At 34.0% G+C, this 21,993-nt stretch overlaps 2 protein-coding genes across 3 annotated transcripts in view; both read left to right on the top strand.

The window, feature by feature from the left end:
• Positions 1–2,930, top strand: part of LOC136853608 (uncharacterized) — a 94,216-nt gene extending 91,286 nt beyond the window's left edge. The window contains exon 3 of the mRNA XM_067129372.1: positions 2,705–2,930. Within this exon, the coding sequence (XP_066985473.1) occupies positions 2,705–2,794 (90 nt within the window). The 3' untranslated portion in view covers positions 2,795–2,930. The remainder of the gene's footprint in view (positions 1–2,704) is intronic.
• Positions 2,931–9,524: 6,594 nt separating this feature from the next.
• LOC136853604 (FYVE, RhoGEF and PH domain-containing protein 3-like) lies at positions 9,525–21,173 on the top strand. 2 transcript variants are annotated; one of them, XM_067129354.1, is made up of 9 exons: positions 9,525–9,633; positions 10,510–10,676; positions 11,805–12,026; positions 12,755–12,941; positions 13,603–13,766; positions 14,092–14,201; positions 15,213–15,327; positions 15,592–15,798; positions 17,964–21,173. In XM_067129354.1, the coding sequence occupies exons 2-9, from the start codon at positions 10,590–10,592 to the stop codon at positions 18,222–18,224; spliced, it is 1,353 nt and encodes a 450-aa protein (XP_066985455.1). In that variant the 5' UTR covers positions 9,525–9,633; positions 10,510–10,589; the 3' UTR covers positions 18,225–21,173. The 2 variants fall into 2 exon arrangements, with proteins under 2 accessions (XP_066985455.1, XP_066985456.1); XM_067129355.1 differs by having other exon boundaries at positions 9,530–9,633; positions 10,580–10,676.
• The last annotated feature ends 820 nt before the right edge of the window (positions 21,174–21,993 follow it).

Raw genomic sequence — 21,993 nt, 5'->3', positions numbered from 1 at the left:
TGCCAGAATAATAGAAGAGGGAGTTAAAGTTGCTCATTATAAGATGTCGCCATTTCGTTTCCTCTCTCTCTCTCTCTCTCTCTCTCTCTCTCTCTCTCTCTCTCTCTCTCTCTCTCTCTCTCTCTAGGAATCAAAGTATCCAGCGTATAACAATAAATTTCCATTACCCTAATTAATTGGCCGCCAAATATTTGCCGGTTGCTTAATTTATGTGGCGTAGATAGTTAATTAAGCCAGCTGGAATTGCAGCCGAAATACTTGTACGAAAGACATGAGAGAAAGAGAGAGAGAGAATGTATACAATATACACAAACACGCGTGCACACACACACGCAACATTTTATATATATATATATATATATATATATATATATATATATATATATATATATATATATATATATATATATGTATGTATGTATATATATACAGTATGTAATATAAATATATATATACATATATATGTATATATATACAGTATGTAATATATATATATATATATACATACATATTATATATATATATATATATATATATATATATATATATATGTATAGATATGTGTATAATTTACACACATTATACATGTGCATGTGTGTGTATGCGATAATCCCCTGTTGAATTTCTATTTCTTCACGCTTTGTGGATGCGTTTGTCAATACAAAACGCAATATCCAAGTGGTAAAATAGCTATAAATTCTGTGTAGAATTTATTCACATTCTTTCATTTGTATCCTAGGCTTCGTAGTGAAGAGCTTATCCAGAAAGTGTGAAGAATAATTCGAGAATTTAAGATTGTATTGTTGTTATTACAATTACGTTTTGGTAAAAATTAACCCGTATACGAGTATATGTGTGTATGTATGTATGTATATATATATATATATATATATATATATATATATATATATATATATATATATATATATATATATATATATATATATATATATATATATATATATATATAAGTATTTCGGCACATTTTCTCTCTCATACGATTTCGATTGAAGTCAATGGAATTGTTTGCAGAGACTATCTTTCTATCTAGACTTGGAATCAGTCTAGGCTATGCTTTTTCTTTTTCTCTTCAGCCAAGCTCCTCGGGAATAAGGGAAAATTATTCAAGTTCCTTTCCTTTCCCCATTAATAGTTGAAGGACCATTTCCTCTCCAATCGGCGGCGCCTTCAAGACTAAATTACCAACTGACATAAGCATTTTCTATCAAAACATACGGACTTACGGCTAAGCCTAAAATGGACAACGTGACGTCATTGGAGTGAGGAATTTCTATTGGTCGGCGGGGCTCACTCTCTCGCTGTCGGTCTGTGCGGCAGCGAGGGCATTTCTGGTGCTCCGTAGGACGTGCCCTATGCCACCGCGCGCAACCAAAGGGCATGGGGGACGACGTGATTTGCTGCGCTGTCAGTAGTTTCCGTCATAGTCGGGAGTGTTCTGTCGCTCTTTTCTCCCGTCGGATTCTCACGGAGATGTCTGCAGAGCCTGGCTTCTCTCTCCACGATCTTTGTGCTTTCTGGTAATTCTTCCAGTTTTGGTTTACCTTCTCTTACTTCTTCCTAATGAACACCATAATTCTTTGGAAGCTTGAATTCCAAGTCAGTGGCCCCTGTGGGCTTGTTCCATATGAATAGGTTTCACCTTCTGAATAATTATGATAATAATAATAATATATAATAAATATTATATAATTAATATATAATAAATATTTAATAAATACACCATTGTCCACAAAATATGCTCAAAAAATTAAATAAACGAAATTTGTTTTTCATTTGCCTCTGCTGTCAATTTAGTTTTGTTCTGTAAAAGGTGACTTTGGCTACTTAGTGAAGAATATCTGTATATTCCTCATTAAACTTCTTCTGAATGTATTCTATGATATTTCGCTTTTCTATCACATTAACTTCAGTAGGAGATTAATGTTTGAGTGAACTTTTCAAGGTTCAGGTATGTCTGAAGTTAGTTTTAGATACTTACACTAATTACCGAAAGTGTTGCTTGACATCATTCAAAAGATATTATTAAGATAATTTCAGATGCAGGTTTGGATTGTGTGAAAAGAAAAACGTTCTGAATTATAGTTTAATTGTATTTCTGACAACGTTAAAGTTATCACTTTTGAATTTGGCGCTCTAATTTTGTTTTCGAGATAAACCACTTTTCAATTTTATGGAAATGCATCTTCTTGTGAATATTATCTACCATTAAATCTCTAAAGGTTTTTTTTTTTTTTTTTTTTGCTTAATATCATGAGTTTTATGTCTTTTGGACATATCTATTTGACTTTATCTTATGGTCGTTGTTATTCGGCATTTTTTTTAAATAATATTTTTTTCATTTGTTACAAATGTTTTTTTCTACCTTATTCATATTTTTGTAAATTAATTCGAAGATTGCTGCTTGCCATCTTTGGACATTGATTTTCCTCTTTCAGTTTTGTGTTTTCTTTCAGTATTGGGAGTTTTTCCTTATTATTTGCATTTGGCAGTTATTTTAGCAAACGTTCTTGGCTGTTTTTTTTTCTTGCGTTCCTTGCAATGCATTGTTGTTTCGGCGATAAGCACCACAATAACAGACCGTCGTTGTTGCCATAAGCATAATTCATTGGAGAGGGATGTCCACTTAAAAAAAAAAAAAAAAAAAAAAAAAATTCTAGCCCTTTCTTTCTACTTTCTCCTCCAGCTCTCCATCCTGGGTCGACGCCTCCGCCAGAGGTCCTCCCAGTCTTCAGGAACCTCCTCAGCGCAGAACTACGCAGGATACCTTCAGTAATAGAAAGAAAAAAACCACAGAAAAATAATATTATATATATTGTCTGAAATATATTTGTCTCTGGTTAAACTCCAATCGGTGTTGTGGTCGAAATTCTCTTTAGTGTAAGAACGCCACTTTGAAGCCATGACTGTTTTGTTGTCCTCAGTATTGTCAGCGGGGTGACGCCAGAGAAATCCAAACAATTATTGATTGATTAGTCATCTACAGGGTGTGTATGTTTTGATCTTGAGTCTTTTTGTTTACACTTTTTTTTTTTTTTTTTTTTTTTTTTTAGTTGATATATTGTGTCATCTTGAAGCCTACTGACCCAAGTTGTGTGTTCTGATCTAGGGTTATCCCGGGTCAGTTTCTTTACAATTTTTTGTTTTTTGGTTTTTAGTTATACAGTACATTGTATAATCTTCAAGCCTACTGACCCTTCGTAGGCGTAGAGTAATGGTTGCTTATTGATTTTCAAATGACTGAATTTTTATATCTGTTAATGTAGGTCTTTTTTTTCTTGTTTTCTTTTTATCCTCATGTGCACTTAGTTATTCCTTAATTATCTGACTTTCCCTTTCTCCAACTCTCAATCCAAGGTGGCTTTTACTTTTTTTTTTTTTACTTCCTGGACAAATCTTAACCTCATTTAGAGTCGATCTTTTTAGTTATTCTTTGGTAAATTAGTTTTCCCTTTCTCCAACTCTCAATCCATGTAGTTCAACCTAATCTTTTTTTTTCTTTTTTAGTCAACTTCCTTGACAGATGTTAACCTCATTTAGAGTCGATTTTTTTGTTGATTTGATCAATAAATTTCAATATTATTTGCCGCTTCAGAGAGAGAGAGCGAGAGAAAGAGTACATTTTGATTTGTCCCTAGCTGCCGTCGCCATGACTGTACGCGCGCATGCGCAGGTACCCCTATGTGATGAGCTTACTAGCTTCTTAAATGACTGACTCGCTGATTTAAGATTTTAAACCGCTACTCGTAACCAGAGACAGAAATACACACACACACACACTTACACTTAAACTTAAGCAAAATATATATATATATAAAGTAACGCTATCCATTATTATCTTAAATATTACCCTCGGATGTGAAGCAGTATAGAATGAATTAAGATTAAACATGAAAAATGTGTTATTCTCGTAAGGATCTCAGCATTGGAACTGTCTGTGTATAAAAAATTAAGATTCTCTTACAGACCTCTGTTACATACTAACAGACTCATAGTACCCCATAAATTTACCCATACATTTGCCATAAAGTAACCCACACCTCCCCCTATAAATTTACCTATACATTTACCCACGCATTTACCCATACATTTACCCACACATTTACCCATACATTTGCCATACATTTACCCACACCTCTCCCTATACATTTACCCACACATTTACCATACATTTACCCACACCTTTCCCTATAAAATTACCCACACATTTGCCATAAATCTACCCACACCTTTCCCTCCAAATTTACCCATACATTTACCAGCACATTTACCCATACATTTGCCATAAATTTACCCACACATTTCCTTATAAATTTACCCACACATTTACCCATACATTTGCCATAAATTTACCCACGCCTTTCCCTTTAAATTTACCCATACATTTACCCACACACGAAACTTTCAGAAACGGCGAAGTTCAGGAAGACTGAATTGTTACCAAAGTAGTGACCCTTATTATTATTATTATTATTATTATTATTATTATTATTATTATTATTATTATTATTATTATTATTATTATTATTATTATTATTACTGCAGGGCTGGGCAGTTACTTCTCCTCTTTTTTTCTTCTATAGAGAATTTTTCGTGTTCACTTTCGTGTACTTTATTACGATTATGATCAATTGTCATGGAGCTGAAGGTTTCAAAACACGATAATAATATATAGGTGAATAAAATGTTTACTCTGTTTGTGGTCAGTTGTTTGTTTCATTATCCTGGTTTGTGTTCTCCCTTGTTGCGGATTGTGCTACTGGTGTGATGCATAAGAACCAAATCAATTAAAAATGGACACGCGTCATTGAAAACTCATAGATTTCAATGACAATTCACTTTTCTGACTGCAAATAACTAAATCCTAACAATTCAGGAAATGATGTACGAACCATCAAATAAGTCTACTACGTGATTTGATTTATATGTAGTCCTAAGTTCTTGTCTTCCGTGGTTCGAGCCCACGAGACGACGAACTTATTATCAACTAAAATAAAAATTAAAATAAAATAAAATTCCCCTTCGGGGTAACATATATGAAAATATATTTCCCAGATAGAGCGAATTGGATATTAAAGGACATTTGTAGCTTAATGCTTGTATGTGAATCACGGTGATGTGATAAAATTCATATATATATATAATATATATATATATATATATATATATATATATACATATAGTGTATATATATATATATATATATATATATATATATATATATATATATATATATTCAGAGGCCCAGTTTTTTCCTCTAAGCAATTTATCCACTCGTAAAGAGAAAAACACTACGTAAATAGGACCTCTCCCTTACAATAGGATAAGAAATAATGAGGCTTCCCAGTTAACGGTGCAACTCATTAACATAATAAGGTTATTCTGTGGAACAATACACAAAAAAAATATGATCGATGTACCAGAGATTCCAAAGAGAGGCGAGTCCACCATCGTGTTGTCAGTAAGGTAAATCTTTAGTACCAAGAAAAAGTCTGTATAATAAATAAAAGATAAAAAAAAAAAAGTTTGTATAATGTCAGCGTTGTCAGAATTGTTTTCAGAGCAAATTGTAATGCCAACAGAAATGACCAGCTGGAATTTGTCAATGTTTCAGATTTGTTACGCTTATTCTTTTTTTAAGCAGGAAAGTTACAGTTCACGTAACCATGTACAGTGCAATAGAGAATTTTGCACTAAAATAACATATTGTTTATTATATACATATCAACTGGATGGTAGACAAGACAGGGGTTAGAATGTATTCATTATTATTATTATTATTATTATTATTATTATTATTATTATTATTATTATTATTGTTATTCGAGCGACCTTGCTTTTGTTTGACCTCTTAACCTCAGCTGGTGTTATAGTACTATAACTCATTTACACACGTGTCAAACCGGTGGGTAGAACCGTGGAAACATGACACACTGCTTGAAAGGCATCATCATCAATAAAAATACCAGTGTGGAATGCAGGAAACTATGGTGAATCTTAGGCCGATGTGCTTTGTAAGTCTACCTCGTGCCGTTGTAAATTATTCCCAGTGACAGAGGCTAATATGTGTTTAATTATTAAAACTTTTAAATATAGGTGTCATATTCCTGGTATTACCCATATACTGTTTACTCTTGATATATTTTTTACTATAAAAACAAAAGTATTTCCCGTAAGAGGCGTAGGCCTGAGTACAGAAAGACTGGGGTTAAATGAGAAATTCAGTCTAAATTACGTTATTATTATTATTATTATTATTATTATTATTATAATAGTTTAACCAGACAACTAAACTGATTAAATGCTCTCATAAGGCTGGCCATTCCTCACAGCACTTTATGGAGACAAAATACTCTGTATTACCATAAAAATACTTTGTTATCACCTTCATTAACGCTTTGATATCACGTCCAGTGCTGTAACCCTCTTCTCGAATATTCTGTACGAGAAAACAGATCAATTTCGTGTCGTATCAAGCCTTTTGTATATTCTTACTCGAAGTCTCCAAATTCCTGCAGCTGATGGAAGATTGAAGTTTTCCCGCGCAATGTCTATTTTTTTTTATCCGCCCCCACCCCCGCTTTCTCTCTCCGATAGCTGACGCCTGCTGTCGATCTATGACTCAGCCAAAAGATTATATGCTGACTGTGCTGACGGCTGTGACAATGCAGCCGAACGCGAGTCTGAAGCCGAGACAATAAGAGGTGGACGTCAACGCATCTCCTGAGAGTATTGTTTCGTCTTTCTGTGTTCGTCTGTGTGTGGGTGTGGGTTAGACTCTTTTGTGTGTGTGTATGTGTCTGTTTGTGTGGGCGTGGGCTCGCTGTTTGTGAGTGTGTGCGTTTGTGTTTGTGGTCTATCTCAAGATCTAGTTTATCTAGATCTTGGTCTCTCTGGTCTATCTTTGTGACAACAGTAGTCACTCATGCTATTCGTAAGGCAGATATCTTCTGTTTTAAGCAATGAGTTTTTTTTTTTTTTGCACTCATACGTACGTAGAGATATACTTAAAAGTATGTATGTATATGTGTGTGTATGTATGTACGTATAACGCAAATGTATGTACATGCTGACATTCTCTTATAATCAGAGAATGTAAAAAATACATCTTTGATCTAAATTCTGGCATTTTATCTTAATATTGTATCATTGAACTCATACTAAGAAGACTTTTTGATCACTGAAGCTACTTGGTTCTGTTACAAGTATGCAATACATACTTTGTATCTTCCTAACATTTACTGGTACATGACTGTATTAGTGAATATTAGAGAACAATATCCTTTGGTTTATGATATTGCCCAAGAGTCAAAACCTCTCTCTCTCTCTCTCTCTCTCTCTCTCTCTCTCTCTCTCTCTCTCTCTCTCTCTCTCTACGGGGCATGCCCATACCTCCCTTTTGACGGCATATCTTTGAGGCCTTTCCTGTGTAGGCGCAATTTGCAATTGATATATAGGCCTACTGAAAAAAGCGTGACAAAACTATAATAATCAAATTGATATAGGCTTACTGAATCCTAGTAACAAAATAATAATAAACTTTCCAATATTAGACGAAATTGTTATTTTACTTAAGAAAAATGAGACTAGTCACACGTAGCTGAGACTCAATTGCCAACGCATTTTTGGAAGAAGCTCATTTAAATATAAAGCCACCCTGTGCATGGATTAAAAGCTGAGAAGAATAAACACGACGGTGGTTACGTGCAACTCTTTTTATATATATATTTAGTCCTAGTCTTTGCACGTGCACGTACTCAAAAGTACGTGCTTCACCCTTTAATAATATAGATTCGCCCAAAACTCAACCCGTGTTGGGTAACACACTAAATTCTCGCAAATAATGTAATAACACATGTCCAAGAATGTGGATATGACGCAAGACGCCGCTCTTTTGTTCTCTTTACCCATTAGGCGTCCTTTTTCAACAAAAGCGAGTGAATGAAAAATATTGTGCGTAAAAAAATATGCTGTCAAAAGATGTGTGGGCTCTGTATTTGATGCCAGAACCATTTCCGACTCTTTCAGGGCTCTGTGATAATGCATTAAAGATGCTAATATTATTTTAGGTGTTTTGTGTGTATATCTTTTGTTAGACTTTATTTTTTATTTTTTTGTCGTATCAACTTGTGTGTGTGTATGCTGACGTATGATATATTTGAATGTATATGTTTATATTGATCGATAAACTTCGTGTGGTGGCCGTGTTTGTACTGAATTATTACAATGTGCAGTAATTATAAATCCTTCTGCTATTTTATAAACATACGCATCTAACAAAATATGCATAAGTATATAATGAATATTATCTTAAAATATATAGTAAAATAAGTTGATATCCTTTTCAGCAATTCCTTTTATGCAAATTATCGGGAAGTATGAATTGAAAAGAATAGATTAAGATTACAGTACAGTCTTACAGTAGGTTGTTACATGAAACTATTACTTTACTAGGCTGTGTTACTAATTATATATCAGCGTGCGTGATCTACGTAGACCTATGGGTTATGAAGTATGCGTGGTCTAGTATATATATTTTTTTGCATTAATTTAAAATCTATAAATCACTTCTTCCTTTGTACACACGAATCCTGACTATTTAACCCCTCTAAAAAAAATAGCTGGCCAAAGTGTTGCTTTATGGTTAAGGTTTAATCAGCACTAGCCTTTGTAAAACTAAGTACTTTTATTCATGCTAAGGAAAACCTGTAACTGGGGCCATTATATTTAGGTAAATCAAGAATTTTAGCGTTCTCGCGAGCTAATGGCTGATGATGACTAGGCGTAGGTCCTCTTTCTATATTTAAATATTTTTTTCTGACAAGCTAAAAAGTGGAAGTGCCAGACTGAATTACTGTTCACTAGTGGCCTAAAACACAATTTTACCACATATTTTTATTAATGCATTCAGGGTATAATTGAATAAAAGATATTGCTTAGTATTAGACCTGATGAAAATTGAACACCAAATACTTTGAGCCTGTAATGAAAATATCCAACAGAGCTTTAGTACTGATGACAGTGATAATAGCATACTGATAACAATAAACTTTAATATAATCATAACAACAAGACTGATAGCAATATCCCCATGCGCTAGTGTGCTTTTTTCACGTATTTTAATAGCGAACGCCCCCAATGGTTAGCATATCCATATCCGTTTTCGAAAAGAATCAACATAAGACTACGAATTATCTGTATTTTTGAATAGGCCCCTGTACCTCCTGTATGTAGGTTTGTATATATATTTATTTGTATTTATGCATGATAGTGCGTCGTATATGATAAAAATAAACGTAAAACGCTCCCACCTTTAGTATAGCCATATCGCTGTCGAAAGTAATCAGGTAAAGACCGTAAGGACTGATTTTTTTTATTTGTTGACTAGGCTTCTATACCTCCTGTAGTACAGACATATATATATTTATTTGCATTTATGCATAATAAAATCTCATATGTGATGAATTTAAACGTAAAATTCATAGTTCCAGAACTTAATTTAAACTTGGGCGATCTGGCAACACTGGGGTCGTTGTATTTGTCAATGTTTTGGACAGGTGATTCAAAACAGGAATCTGGCCTCCGAGATTAACATTTCGTTAAAAAGTCGTCGAGGTAAGACTAATTAGCTACTTAAAAGATAAATATGAATGTAGTTAAGTGTTTGTTATGTATTTAGTGTTATTATACTATGATGATTAATATTTAATTATTTTTGATAGGCAGGAATATATATTTGGTATCCTGGCCAGGTCCCGTTATCCTAATTCCACCCAAATTTAGGACATTCTTAGGCCTGCAATATTAAGCCTTCATCATCTGGTATGTAATTATGTAATGTATGTATTATTTAATGACCCCTAGGCTGTTTTTAGAGGCCCAGAATTGGTCTAGGTGTAATTGTGCTGGTACATTTAAGCTAGGCGTAGTCGGCTACCTATACCCTACCTTCGTTAGTGCTATAATACTATACTGTAATTCCTAGCTAATACTGAATTCAATATAAATAATGGTCGAATAATTGTCAATTTTGAGTTTATCCCTTAAAATAGTGTATAAGTAACAAGTTTATTGGCTATTAAGTTGAGTATTTAACAATGAAAATATGAAGGCTGTCATGATATTATAGGCTAAGCCATGGTTATTATGTTGAAGGTGGCCCATTCCACATTATTGAATTTAGGGAGGTTATAAGCACTTCTTATTGTTTTTTGTCTGTGACCATTTAGGCCTATGCAGTTTTTCCTGTTACATAACAGTCTAGGTAGTTTTCTGCCAAGTAGCCTAGGCTAAAAACTGCTTTTTTCTTTTAGTAAATCAGATGTTTTGTAATGCATCCCAGTTTTCAGCACAATTGTACAAGATTAGGTGTAGATGGATATTTGTGTTTTTTATGTGTTCATAGTCAAGCTTTCTTGTAGCAGAACTGATATTAATGTATGTGGTTTCTTTATTGGTATTTAAGTTTCTTGTCTTTGTCTTTGTATACAGATTAACGTAAGGATTGCTGTTTTCATTGGGACCGAATATTTGTGTAGTGCCAAGTTTGTTTCCTTTGCAGTTGATACCAGATGATGAGTTGTGTAAGGAAAAAAATAGTTCAAGAAATGATATCCTCTGAGGAGGCTTATCTGAAACAGTTACATACCCTGGACAAGGTAAGTTGTTTCTCAGTGGTTATATGATTTCACTACTTTACTCTGTTAAAAGTTTTATTTTTTCCATGGTAAAAGAGGCTATTCAGCTTTACAGTTTTCTCGAATTTTCATACAAAAATACAATCCAGTGATTTGTGGATATCAGTTTCACCAGTGAAATTGATATCCACATTAGTAGTGGTAACTAGTGAAGGGGGTAGATCCATTGAGTTCCCCGTTCCTCACACAATGCTGGTCTAGGTCTACTCTACTTCCTTCCTGACTCCGTTTATATTATTTCATTTTTGTTTGCTAAATCAGACTTGTAAAGTAATGTGTGGTTGTGGTGCTTTTGTGTAAATACTTTTATCTTTCCATTTGTTTTTGATTGCGGAGGGAGGTTGGAACGTTAATTAAACTGAAGGGCTATACCTATCAGGATATTATATTTTCTAACTGTATTAGTTGTCTATGGGGTCTTTTTTTTTAACATCCATTGAGCAAAGCAAATGTTGTGACAAGTGGATCAGGATTACAGGTGTCAATAAGAACGTCAACAGAAAATTGTAGTCTCTGATGGTCTTTGAACCAGCTTAAATTTACTGGTTCCAGAGTTGGAATACGTTTCCTTGGTCTAACAAAGGGGATATTGAGCAATGTCTTCAAGATTGATTTTCAGATTCTTTTACTTTTGTATTTGAAAATACTTAGGCTCTGTTTGCTTCATGATAGTCATTATATTGTCATAATGTTGAACTTTGTATATTCATCATGGTATATCCCACATAAGTTTTCACACTGAGGATAATCATTACCTCAGATTTTGTACTTATTGGGACATTTGCAGGTCTTTTTGTTTGCAAGTTGAGTTAAATGCATACGACTGGTTACTGGAATATGTAATCAATAATGTAATCATCTCTACATATAGAATACAGTAATAGGCCATTGTTAACCACTGTAATTGTTTTATTATGATTTCCCAGTCAGAATACACTTTCATTTCCCTCATGTGACTCCCCAGCCAGAATATACTGATATTGTCTTAGAAGTCAGCCATTTGTAGTTAAGAAAATAATTAAGCTCCCTGGTTATCATATGTAATTTGTATGTGTAATTCCTTCGAGTAATGTGTATGATTTTTTGCAGTATTTTGTTAAACCATCTTTAGAGAAGGCTTCAGTCCCTCTGCACATTCACACCATGATTTTTGGACAACTGCAACCCATCAGAGAAATGAACACTGAACTGTTCAAATCTCTGAGTGTTGAAGATGGCAACATTGGCACGGCCTTCCTCAAGATGGCACCCTTCCTAAAGGTGTATGCATCATATGCAAAGAATTATCAGCAGGCAATCAATATACTAGTGGTAAGTGCATGCGAGTGGCGTATGACTTTACAGTGTATGGTCATAGAAATATGTTAGAATTTGTTAGGGACCTTTATTTACTTCTGAAACCTGTAATGTTGAAGCAACTAACTATTGAGTATGGTAGAGATAAAAGCCCAGAAGGTTGGTGAAAGCTGTCAAGGACATCATGAACGCATGTAGACCTGGACCTAGGACCAAGCATTGAGTTACAGCACAGAGCTTTTCTGGGTCCTTGACTTTCTGTGCCACATGTACCCATCATTATCTTATCAGCTTTTTAGATAGAGAGGCTAAGAGGGAGTTTGACAGAAAGTAAAAGCAGGGTTAATTATGGACTACAATATAAAGAGATGTTAAGTGCATTTAACTTATTTATGGTTCCTTCTCTTCACCACAGTACTTGCCTTTCACTAGATACAGCATACTTATTTTGAGCAAGTAATTAATTGTGTATTAGTTAGAAAAATATAAATAATGCAAAGATATGTAATAGGTCACTCTATTAACATGGAAAGTGAATAGATACTATATGCAAACTCATCACATACATCATTTGGGTAACTAACTATGCTTTGCATAATGATTTAAAAGAGTGCCGTGCTGTAAAAGCTATGCATTGCCTTCCCACCATACTTTAAAATATGGAAAATGTACAAAACAGTATTTAACTTTTGCATTTTTTTTTTTTAATAATACATTCTGATTAATGTTCTTCCAATTCCTAGGATTATGAGAGGAAGACCTCAAAATTCAAGGCCTGGTTAACGACACAAGAATCAAGACCTGAAGTTCAGACAAAGCTACCCTCTCTCCTTATTACTCCAGTACAAAGAATCCCTCGTTACCGGTTACTGCTAGAGCAGCTCTTGAAACACACGCCAAATGATCATCCCCATTATGGAAGTATTGTCCGTAAGTATCATCAGCTTATAAAATTATTATAGTAATTACAGTCCTCGAATTTTATTTTTCAGTAAGTAGAATTTCAGACTATTTTGTGAAATGTTGAGAATTTTGATGCTTTGGTCATTTAATATACATTTTGAGATTTTAAGTTAAGTGCGCTTTGTTAGTGGACATGAAAGCAGTGACAGATCTCATATTAAATGACAGTATCTCGTAGATTTTTGCGTGGAAATCTTATAATTAAAATAAAATTCTTATGATAATCCTGATGAACTAATGTACGTTTCTTGATGTCAATTAGTAACAAAATGAGCAAGTGCAATCACATTTATTGTGTTCAAGTTTACAATGAATTGATATAAATTTATATGATCTTGTGAATGTAGTATATGAAAGGGTTGTAAATGTAGTGGTTCACTCATGAATGAGAGTTAATGGGTCGGTCTTTGCATCACCAGAAGAGGAATTGAATGAAATGATGACAGCAACTATTATTGCCAAAAGTTTGTTTACATTTTTCAGTGGTTAACATCATACCTTTTGTATGCATGAGAATGTGACCAGTGGGCAAAAGAAACCTCATGTTTCACTTGTAATATTATCGTTTATGTTTACAGAATGAACTGGCATAAGATGTTTACGTAGTTTAATTTCTTTTACTTTGCAGAAGCTAGTGAAGCCATAGAAAAGGTCGCTGGCCACATAGAAGAGAGCCTAAAGAAGGCCGAGTGTGTACAACGGATGTTAAAGTTGCAAGAAGCCATGAAGAATGGACAACCCAATATCATCGCCCCTGGACGACAGCTCATAAGGGAGGGTGTATTACAAAAAGTAAGTCGAGTATTGGAACTTTATTAACAAAACATGTAATTGTTAAAAAAGAAATTATCTTTTGCTTACCGATCTGTTACGTGGTCACTATCTGAATCAAAACATTATTGCAATTTACGCAGGTTCATGTTGTAATTATCTCATCGTGAAATTGAAATATTTTCTGCATTCATCTCTTTAAGGTTACTATATAGTGATCAAAATTATTACAGTAATTATAGGATTTTATTATAATAGTAGAGATATCGTATTTTTATATAGATTGACAGCTTGAGGAATTCCTCATCATTCATAAAAATTTTTAATTGATTTTTTTTTTTAATAGATATCTCAGAAAGGGAACTCGTCACAACCGCGCTTGTTTTTCCTCTTCACAGACATCCTCATGTACACTAAGTTGCCAGCTGCAAATATGAATAGTACTTCCAGTATAAGGTAAACTTTATTTTATTGCTCTAAGTTCTGTTGAAAAAAAAAATCTCTCCTAAATTGTGATTAATTTCATCTAATATTTCATGTTTTCTTGGTTGCTGTTTTGAAAAATGTAGCTAGTAGTCACTAGTGTTTTAAAGTTTTCGTTTTCATTTTCTGTAATTTTTAGAGGTGGGCTACATCTTGGTCTTTAGCTTGAAGTCAAGCACTTCGAGTGGGCTTCGAAGCAGTCTCAAGTTAGGGATAAAAAAAAAAAGAAGTTTTCTCTTGATTGTAATGAATGGGTAATTTGTTATTATAATTAGTTTACTAAGATCACTATGTCAGGTGAACTATACAGTATGTGAAACCTACTGGTCAGGTATTCACTCTGTAAGGGCTAAATTAAAATGAGCTGGACATTGAACAAGGCTGTATTCAGTAGAGGCCTGATTGTTCATTTTTTTCAACACAAACCCATTACAGTCACCTATTGCTTACCTGTGCAAATAAAGCCCAAGAGAAGGCAAGCAAGAGGTGTGACAGGGATAAGGGCAGTGTCTTAGAAATATATGGCTAGCCATGTGGAATGATGGAGCAGATATCAGCATATTAACACATAAACCTTAGAGGTGTTATGGGAGTCATCGGTACAAAAAGAAAGAAATTTAGAAGTGGCATTATCCCTTTGGTACACTTATATGAGATTTGAAATTTGTAGCTTAGTGGTGTGATTAAACTGTCTGATATAAAAACTGTGAATTCAGCAATATGCTGTATTAGAAATTAAAGGAAGGTGCTGGTACGCTTTGAATGATGCAGTGATTCATGCATGTTCCTTCAACAATGGATAGTTGTTAATTGATGAATGTGAGAAAGTGGAATATACAGTACATATGCAAGGAAGAGACTGTACTTAAAAACAAACCTTTAAGCACGATATAGATTTTTAACAATTGTTGCTTGAAGATTAATTAGTTTGTTTAGCCAGTTTTACTTAGATAACGCTCATTAATGGAAATATTTTGCATGAAGTTTCAGTGAGACGACAGATATTTACAAACCAAAATCTCTCGAGTGCTGCTGTATCCTTCCTCTTCGTCACTGCTGTGTCATACCAGTGTTTGATAGTGATCGCGGCCTCTTTAGGGTTGGTAGAAGAACATAATTACTTGTGTGACCAGATACAGTTGATTGTGACAGTGTTTGAAAGTTTATTTTTGCTTGATTTTTGTTAGTTACTGAGTCCATTGAAACCAAGAATTCTTACAGATACTATAAGGCTGGAATCCATTAATTGCTTAGAAGTAAAATATTTTATTTTCAGTCTTCACATTGAAATATGATTGAATATGTAAGATTCTATAGATTTATGTTGTTAGACTTTCAGGAACTAATTTAATTTGTTTTTCAGTTGAAATGTAAATCAGAAGATATGCTGCTGTTCTGCTCAGACCATGGAACAAGCACTGAGTGGGTTCGAGACATAAAAGAAGCAGTCCATAGTGCTATTCAGAGAAGAAAAACACTAAGAAAGGACTCCAGTGCCCGTAAACCTATGAGGAAAACTGCTATTAGAAAAATGGCTATACAAGAAAATACTGAACTAATGGCCTTGAAGGTACGTGAATTAAACTCTCTCTTCCTCTCAGCCTTACTTGATTGTCACTTATTCCCTTAGCAGTGAGGTGCTGTAAGCTTGAGATAACGCAAAATAAAATGTTGCTAATTCAGCCTTCTTTGAAGATTACTGGAGGTATAAAACTGTATGGGGATTGCATACTAAAGATGTTGATTGCAAAGAGTAGGTTAAGTGGTATAGTGCAGGTTATTGACCAGTACTGCAAGGTTAAAATTTGCCATAATGATCTCCATGCTCACATTTTTTAAATCACATTTACCCAGTGACAGAAGCTGTAGTCTTGTTTCATTAAGAGAAACACTGAATGATTGGCTGAGTAAAACAGAGTTGACTTGCATAGTGCCCAGATGCCAGTGCAGTATTGAATTTGGCATTGGTCGGGATCCAGCAGTTTGTTGGAGTTTGTTGTTTCACTCAGTTGAAGGTTCCTACAATCTGTTTTAAATTGGGGAGAAAAATTAATTTTGGTATTTTTGTCTACTAAACCATATGCCAAGCGCTTAACACATTGTGGCTGACTCAGATCTCATTTTACTGCCATCAAGAACTGTTCATTTACATATTTTTGTGCATTTAATTGAAATACTGCATCATATTTGTTTCATTAACATGCATATGCAAAATCATCGCTGTTTAATTTATGGCCTATACAACACATACCCCTAAGAATAAATCATTGGAAATTGAATGCTATGCAATGAAAATTTGCTGTAACAATTTCTGCGATCCTGTATTTTGAAACCCTCTCATTTGCTGGGTGGTAGAGGCATCAGTGCTGTTCCACTTGATGAGACGCTGAATTGTTGAGCACATCATTATTTTCACACGTGTTCTTTCCTAAGAATGGTAAAGTCTGCATCTATCTCAAGATCTGCTGGACATAACCTGCCCTTCGTAACTCAATATCTCTTATTTCAGTTTAATTAATTTTTGAATGGTTGAATGTGTTATGAATCTTCAGGTGAATTACGAGTTGTGTTAAGTGAGTAAGTATATTGTGTGATTTTATTTATTTATTTTGAACCTGTTTTGTAAGCTAATTGCAAGATTTTGTGGTGAGGCATCTGATCCTAAGAAGGTGCAGAAAGCTTGGCTCAGGACATTGTTTATAGCAGCAACAAGGGAAAAAGTATAAGATCATGGAACATTTAGGCTCAGCCAGTCAAAAGTGTTACCAGTTCTTCAGGTAGAAAGATATCACTAGTGCTGTGGATCAGAATGTCTCTTCCTTGGCTGCCAGGAGGATCACCAGCATGCATATCCCTTTCATGGAGGAAACAGAGAGGGTCCTGTTAATTTGAGGATTAGGACATGACCCAAATGCTTATCCTCTCGGATAATAACAGCAAAGGCTTTATCTTTGTTTGCCAGTCTCAGAGGTCAGGGTGGAGGCTCAGATTTCAAAGGTAATATTTGTTGCAAGGCATTGATGACATGTTTCCCAAAAGAAGTAAGCAGATGTTTACTCCTAAAAACACTGGAGGAAGCTGCCAAGATTTTTCAGGAGAACCTGAAACAGCAGATTCGTGATTATGTTTACACCTCCAAGTAAGTCATGAACATAGATGATGGGAGCCTTCAATAGAAGAAAGTATCCAAAAAGGCTTTCTTTAACTGAGAAGAGAGAGCATTGCATCTGAGTTCAAGGCTGCAAAGGATTGTCTTGTCTTTGCACTAATATCCAGTGGTGTTGGAGATACAGGCCACCTATACATAAACCTATCACTGATATATTGAGTGCTCTACTGCCACTCATGCTGATCTTACTACCTCACAGATAGTTGCTACAATAAGGGAGGTTAATAGTTAATACAGTCTTTGAAGTCCAGAGGGCATGGCTACCCCTCTTTTGTTTGACCAGCAAAAGGCTGGTGATCTTGGGAACATTTCAGATTGTAATATTAAGCATAATTGTATATGAAAAAGCTTTTTTCGTGTTAAACGTAGTAAAAAACTATCTTAGTTTATATCTCATTTATTATTTGTAAGCCTTTTGCTCACTTATTATTGCCTTCTCTCATAATTGGTATTCTCTATAGTTTGAAGATGCTAGGCTTGCTTACATAATTTGAATATCTGCACATTTTAAACAGTATTGTAAGGATAATAATTTCTTGTTGATGTCACTTTTGTTTTACTTGCAGGCCACTAAACTTGATGGGACTGAATCGATAAAAATGCTGCAGGCTGATGAACTGATCATCTCTTCAGGGTCACCTAAGCGCTTGGCAACACCTGAGAAAAGACCTTGGTCTCCAGGGTCTATTCTGACTCAGGTTCGCCAAATACATGATTGCCTTACTCCTCCTAAAACCTGGCGCTCAAGAAAAAGACCAGATGCGTCATCCACTAGCAGTGATGATGAAGATCTGGAAAGAAAAGTGAAAAGTCCAAGAAGGGCCTGATAATTCTCCATCGTATCGTTATACAATTTAGGAAAAATTCTTAGCTTTTTTGTTGTATTTCACTCTGTTCATTACCCTGTGAAACTGCTGACCTATACTTGTCGTTCTAGTCCTTTCAAAGAAAATTTTTATTTATATTTTTATATCTAGAATATCTTCATAGTGTCCCTTTCCTTTTCTGTAATTTTCCATTATACAGTTGAGATTATGCTGAGGTTTGTCACATAGATGGCCTTTAGTATATGTACGTGTAGCATTTTTTATTGAAATAATCTTTTCTACATTTAGTCTCTGAGACATTTGTATGATTAGAGAAAATTACGTGTAAAGAAGTCATGTAGCTAGAATTTTATGGTTTGTACAGTATATTTAGTTAGTAAGAGAATTTGAGGGGTTGACTCATTAAACTGATAAATATTTTTCATGGAATATTATTACAATAATTCTAATTTATATTTTGAGGTTATAGGATGATCAGAGTAAAAAAAAAAAGATTACTTGTATATGAATAAAAGTCATTTCTGCACATAGCTTGTCTATCTCCAGAAATGTATTCACTGCTTGTTCTTTGAGAATAGATGAGAAATGTGAAAGAATTTAGACCTTGTCTTCCATGCATAAAATAGGGAATACTGTACATAAATTTTGGTGAAACACAAGTTCTTTAGCCTAAGGAAGTTTGGAGGAGTTTAGTTTAATCTTGTAGGCTTAAGTTTATTTTTTATTAAGAGTACAAATAGAAGATCAGGAGACCGGTAGGAAATGAATTTTAAGTTTTTTAAGGTTGGGTCTTGATGTACATTCTTTTAAATTATTTAAACTGTACAGTTGACCCTCCAAATTCAGACATTTAAAACTCACTTTTTTTTTTAATCAGTAATTAAATGAAATATTTTGGGATTATGCGTCCATCTGCATGAGCATGCTTGTTACTCATATAGGCTAGAAATATTAAAGAAAGCTAAAGGTGTATAGGGAGGTATAAATGCATGGGCTATACACACATTGTGGTTTATTATATCATATGAGTATATATACATAATTTAAATTATTAAAAAGTTGCACCCAAGAACACTTGAAGTTGGGGAAATTGTTAGCATGAGTTCTGTAATGTAAAGATATAACAAGAGCTAAGTACATTAAACATACTGCATTATGTACTGTACTATTTTATTGTATACCAGCAAAAATTATGACAACAGAATTAAGTCTGTTATTGATATTTTACAAAAGTTACAGCAGCATTCTTACTTCTCTGGAATGGTGTACAGAAATTCACGCCATCATTACACGGACCCAAAGCATGCAGCTACCCAGTCATTTGTACCCTTTTCGTGTTATATACTCTGTTACTGTTAATTTTTGTCTTGTCAAATGCTATCTAACAAGTGTTTTATATGTGATATGGTGATAGGGCATATGAAAATTACTAATCCTTACAATAACCAAAATGCATCACATGAATTTACTTCTTTCATTTTTCTCAATATTATTGTTCATACTCTTAAAATTCATGGTTATCACAACTTCATTATCATAATGAACCATACATTTATCCATAATCTAATTCTGTAAACAAAAGCATAACACAAGGCAGTAGTTCTTGTAGAGGCATTACTTATCACTGTCCAGAGATTTGAACTGTATTTTTGTATGACAGACTGTAAACATTTTTAGAATGGAGGAAAGGCCTGTGGTGTGTGTATGTAGATGTTTTATATATTACTTGATAGCTCTAAAGGAAACTGAGAGGTTCCAAGTTCAGTTTACATGTACTGCATCACTGAAACGACCTTTTGTTATTAGCCAAGTCTAGCCTAGCCTATAGGGCTCACTGAATTTCAAGTTCTTGAGGATTTGTGGGGGCAGGCTAACTGCATCGAATTTGGAGGGGTAACTGCATTATTTTTTATTTCCACATGCAGTATTTTGAAAGATCTTTACTAAGGAAATTTTAGATAATTAGGTAGCGTTACCTAGTTTTAGTAATGTGAGGCAGTAGTTTAAATTTATATTTTAAGTGTTATAGGGATATTATACAAAAGAAGGTTAGTGTAGGAATTTTTCTGTGAAATCATTATGAACTTTGTTAAAGACACACAGAAGTTTTACATGATAGTTTGTAGATGGTGTAATTATAAGTAATGAAGACAGTATTATATGCAATTGACTGAAGATCCTTTTATGACAACCTTGTTTGTGTATACAATAGTTGACCTTTGTGGATACAAATTTGCTCATCTTAGTGTTGTGTGGAAATATTTTTTCATTACTGGTTTTACGTCAGGTTTTTGCTTCCCAGGGGTGGACTTGAAGCAAATCCCAACTTTATCGAATGTGATTGAGATTAATACTTAGATCTTTCTGTTGGCATTATTATTATTACAGTACAAGTATTATAATTGTTCAAATATACTACTGATTCGCATTTTTCATCTCATAGGGCTCTGCCAAAGGATTTGTTTTTCAGGGAGGTGAAAACTGGAGTAGTAAAAAATTGATGTGTACTGTATTTGAAATAAACTAGTCTTGTCATTGCAAGAGCATACGTCATAACCATAGTGTAGAATAATATATAATTTAAAAATACAGTGTTTAGTAAAGAATAATTCATGCATACTCTAAGTAAGCATAAAATATTTGTGGGTTTTATGGAAATTAGAGGTCCCTGAAACATTCATTCGTGAAAATGAATTGAGCTATATGGAAATTTGTTCTGAAAAGCAACACTGTACCTTCTGTACTTAAATTTGGATACATTCTGTACCAAAATTCTTATAGTTAGTTGCTATTGAAAATTTTGTTATTGAGTTTTAATTCCTAAGTTCTAGCAACTTTTAAGATTTTATTTTACTTTTTATAGCATCTTGTTCATAGCTGTTCTTAAAATTGTGGCCTTAAAGCATTTGTGTCTGCAGTCAATCACAATAAATATACTGGTGACTGAAACTGGCTTTCCTTTTTACAGTTGTTTACAGTTTCTCTTCATTACCTATGCAAGAGAATTTCTGTTGCAAGATTTGGATCCGCCCCCTTTCTTTCTCTGTATACAAGAAATTTTATAAATGATTGAGTTTTAGATTGTGTATCTTTATAAGAATGGTGCTTTTTAGGTAAAAGTCATTCCTGTTAATCAGTTTTATAAAAGTACAGACAGTTCTTTCACAAATGCCTTTCTCTTGCCAATCTTAGTAAATGGGTACTGTATTTGCCAGAATATTAGACATATCGGTGATAATTAACATAAACTACCCTCAGATGTAATTAAAAATTAATGTGGTCAGACCCACAAGATACACAATGAGATACAATCCAATATGATAAGCTATATTTAAGGAAGGAAATGTTTGATCAGTTTTTGTTCTCAAATGTAGCAATGTGTAAATGTCATACCAGAGGGGTTTCATGTGTTACCTATGGAATAAGTAGCAGCATTAACAGTTTTAAATGGCATTCTTTATATTTCTCCCAATCATAGCATTGTGCCAGCTACCGTCATAAGTCTGCAATTTTATCTGGGATGACAATACTGTATGTAATGGTCAATTTTACTCAAAGTGTCTAATAAGGGTTTTATGTATTAACCCACATAGTATGCAACTGGCTTCAACATTTGTAAAAGTAATCATTGTGTGTTAGTCAGATGTCTTCACTGAAAAGAAAGAAATGATTTAGTCAACAGAGTTTAAGCAATTTTTCAGAGGACTTTGCCTTTATTATGGACAGTCACAACAAGGAGAGAGCAGTCTGAAATTTTATTTAATGAGAA

Source organism: Macrobrachium rosenbergii, chromosome 27 (genome assembly GCF_040412425.1).
Source record: "Macrobrachium rosenbergii isolate ZJJX-2024 chromosome 27, ASM4041242v1, whole genome shotgun sequence".
In the NCBI taxonomy this organism is placed as follows: Eukaryota; Metazoa; Arthropoda; class Malacostraca; order Decapoda; family Palaemonidae; genus Macrobrachium; species Macrobrachium rosenbergii.
This window is presented reverse-complemented; position numbering and strand designations above follow the sequence as displayed.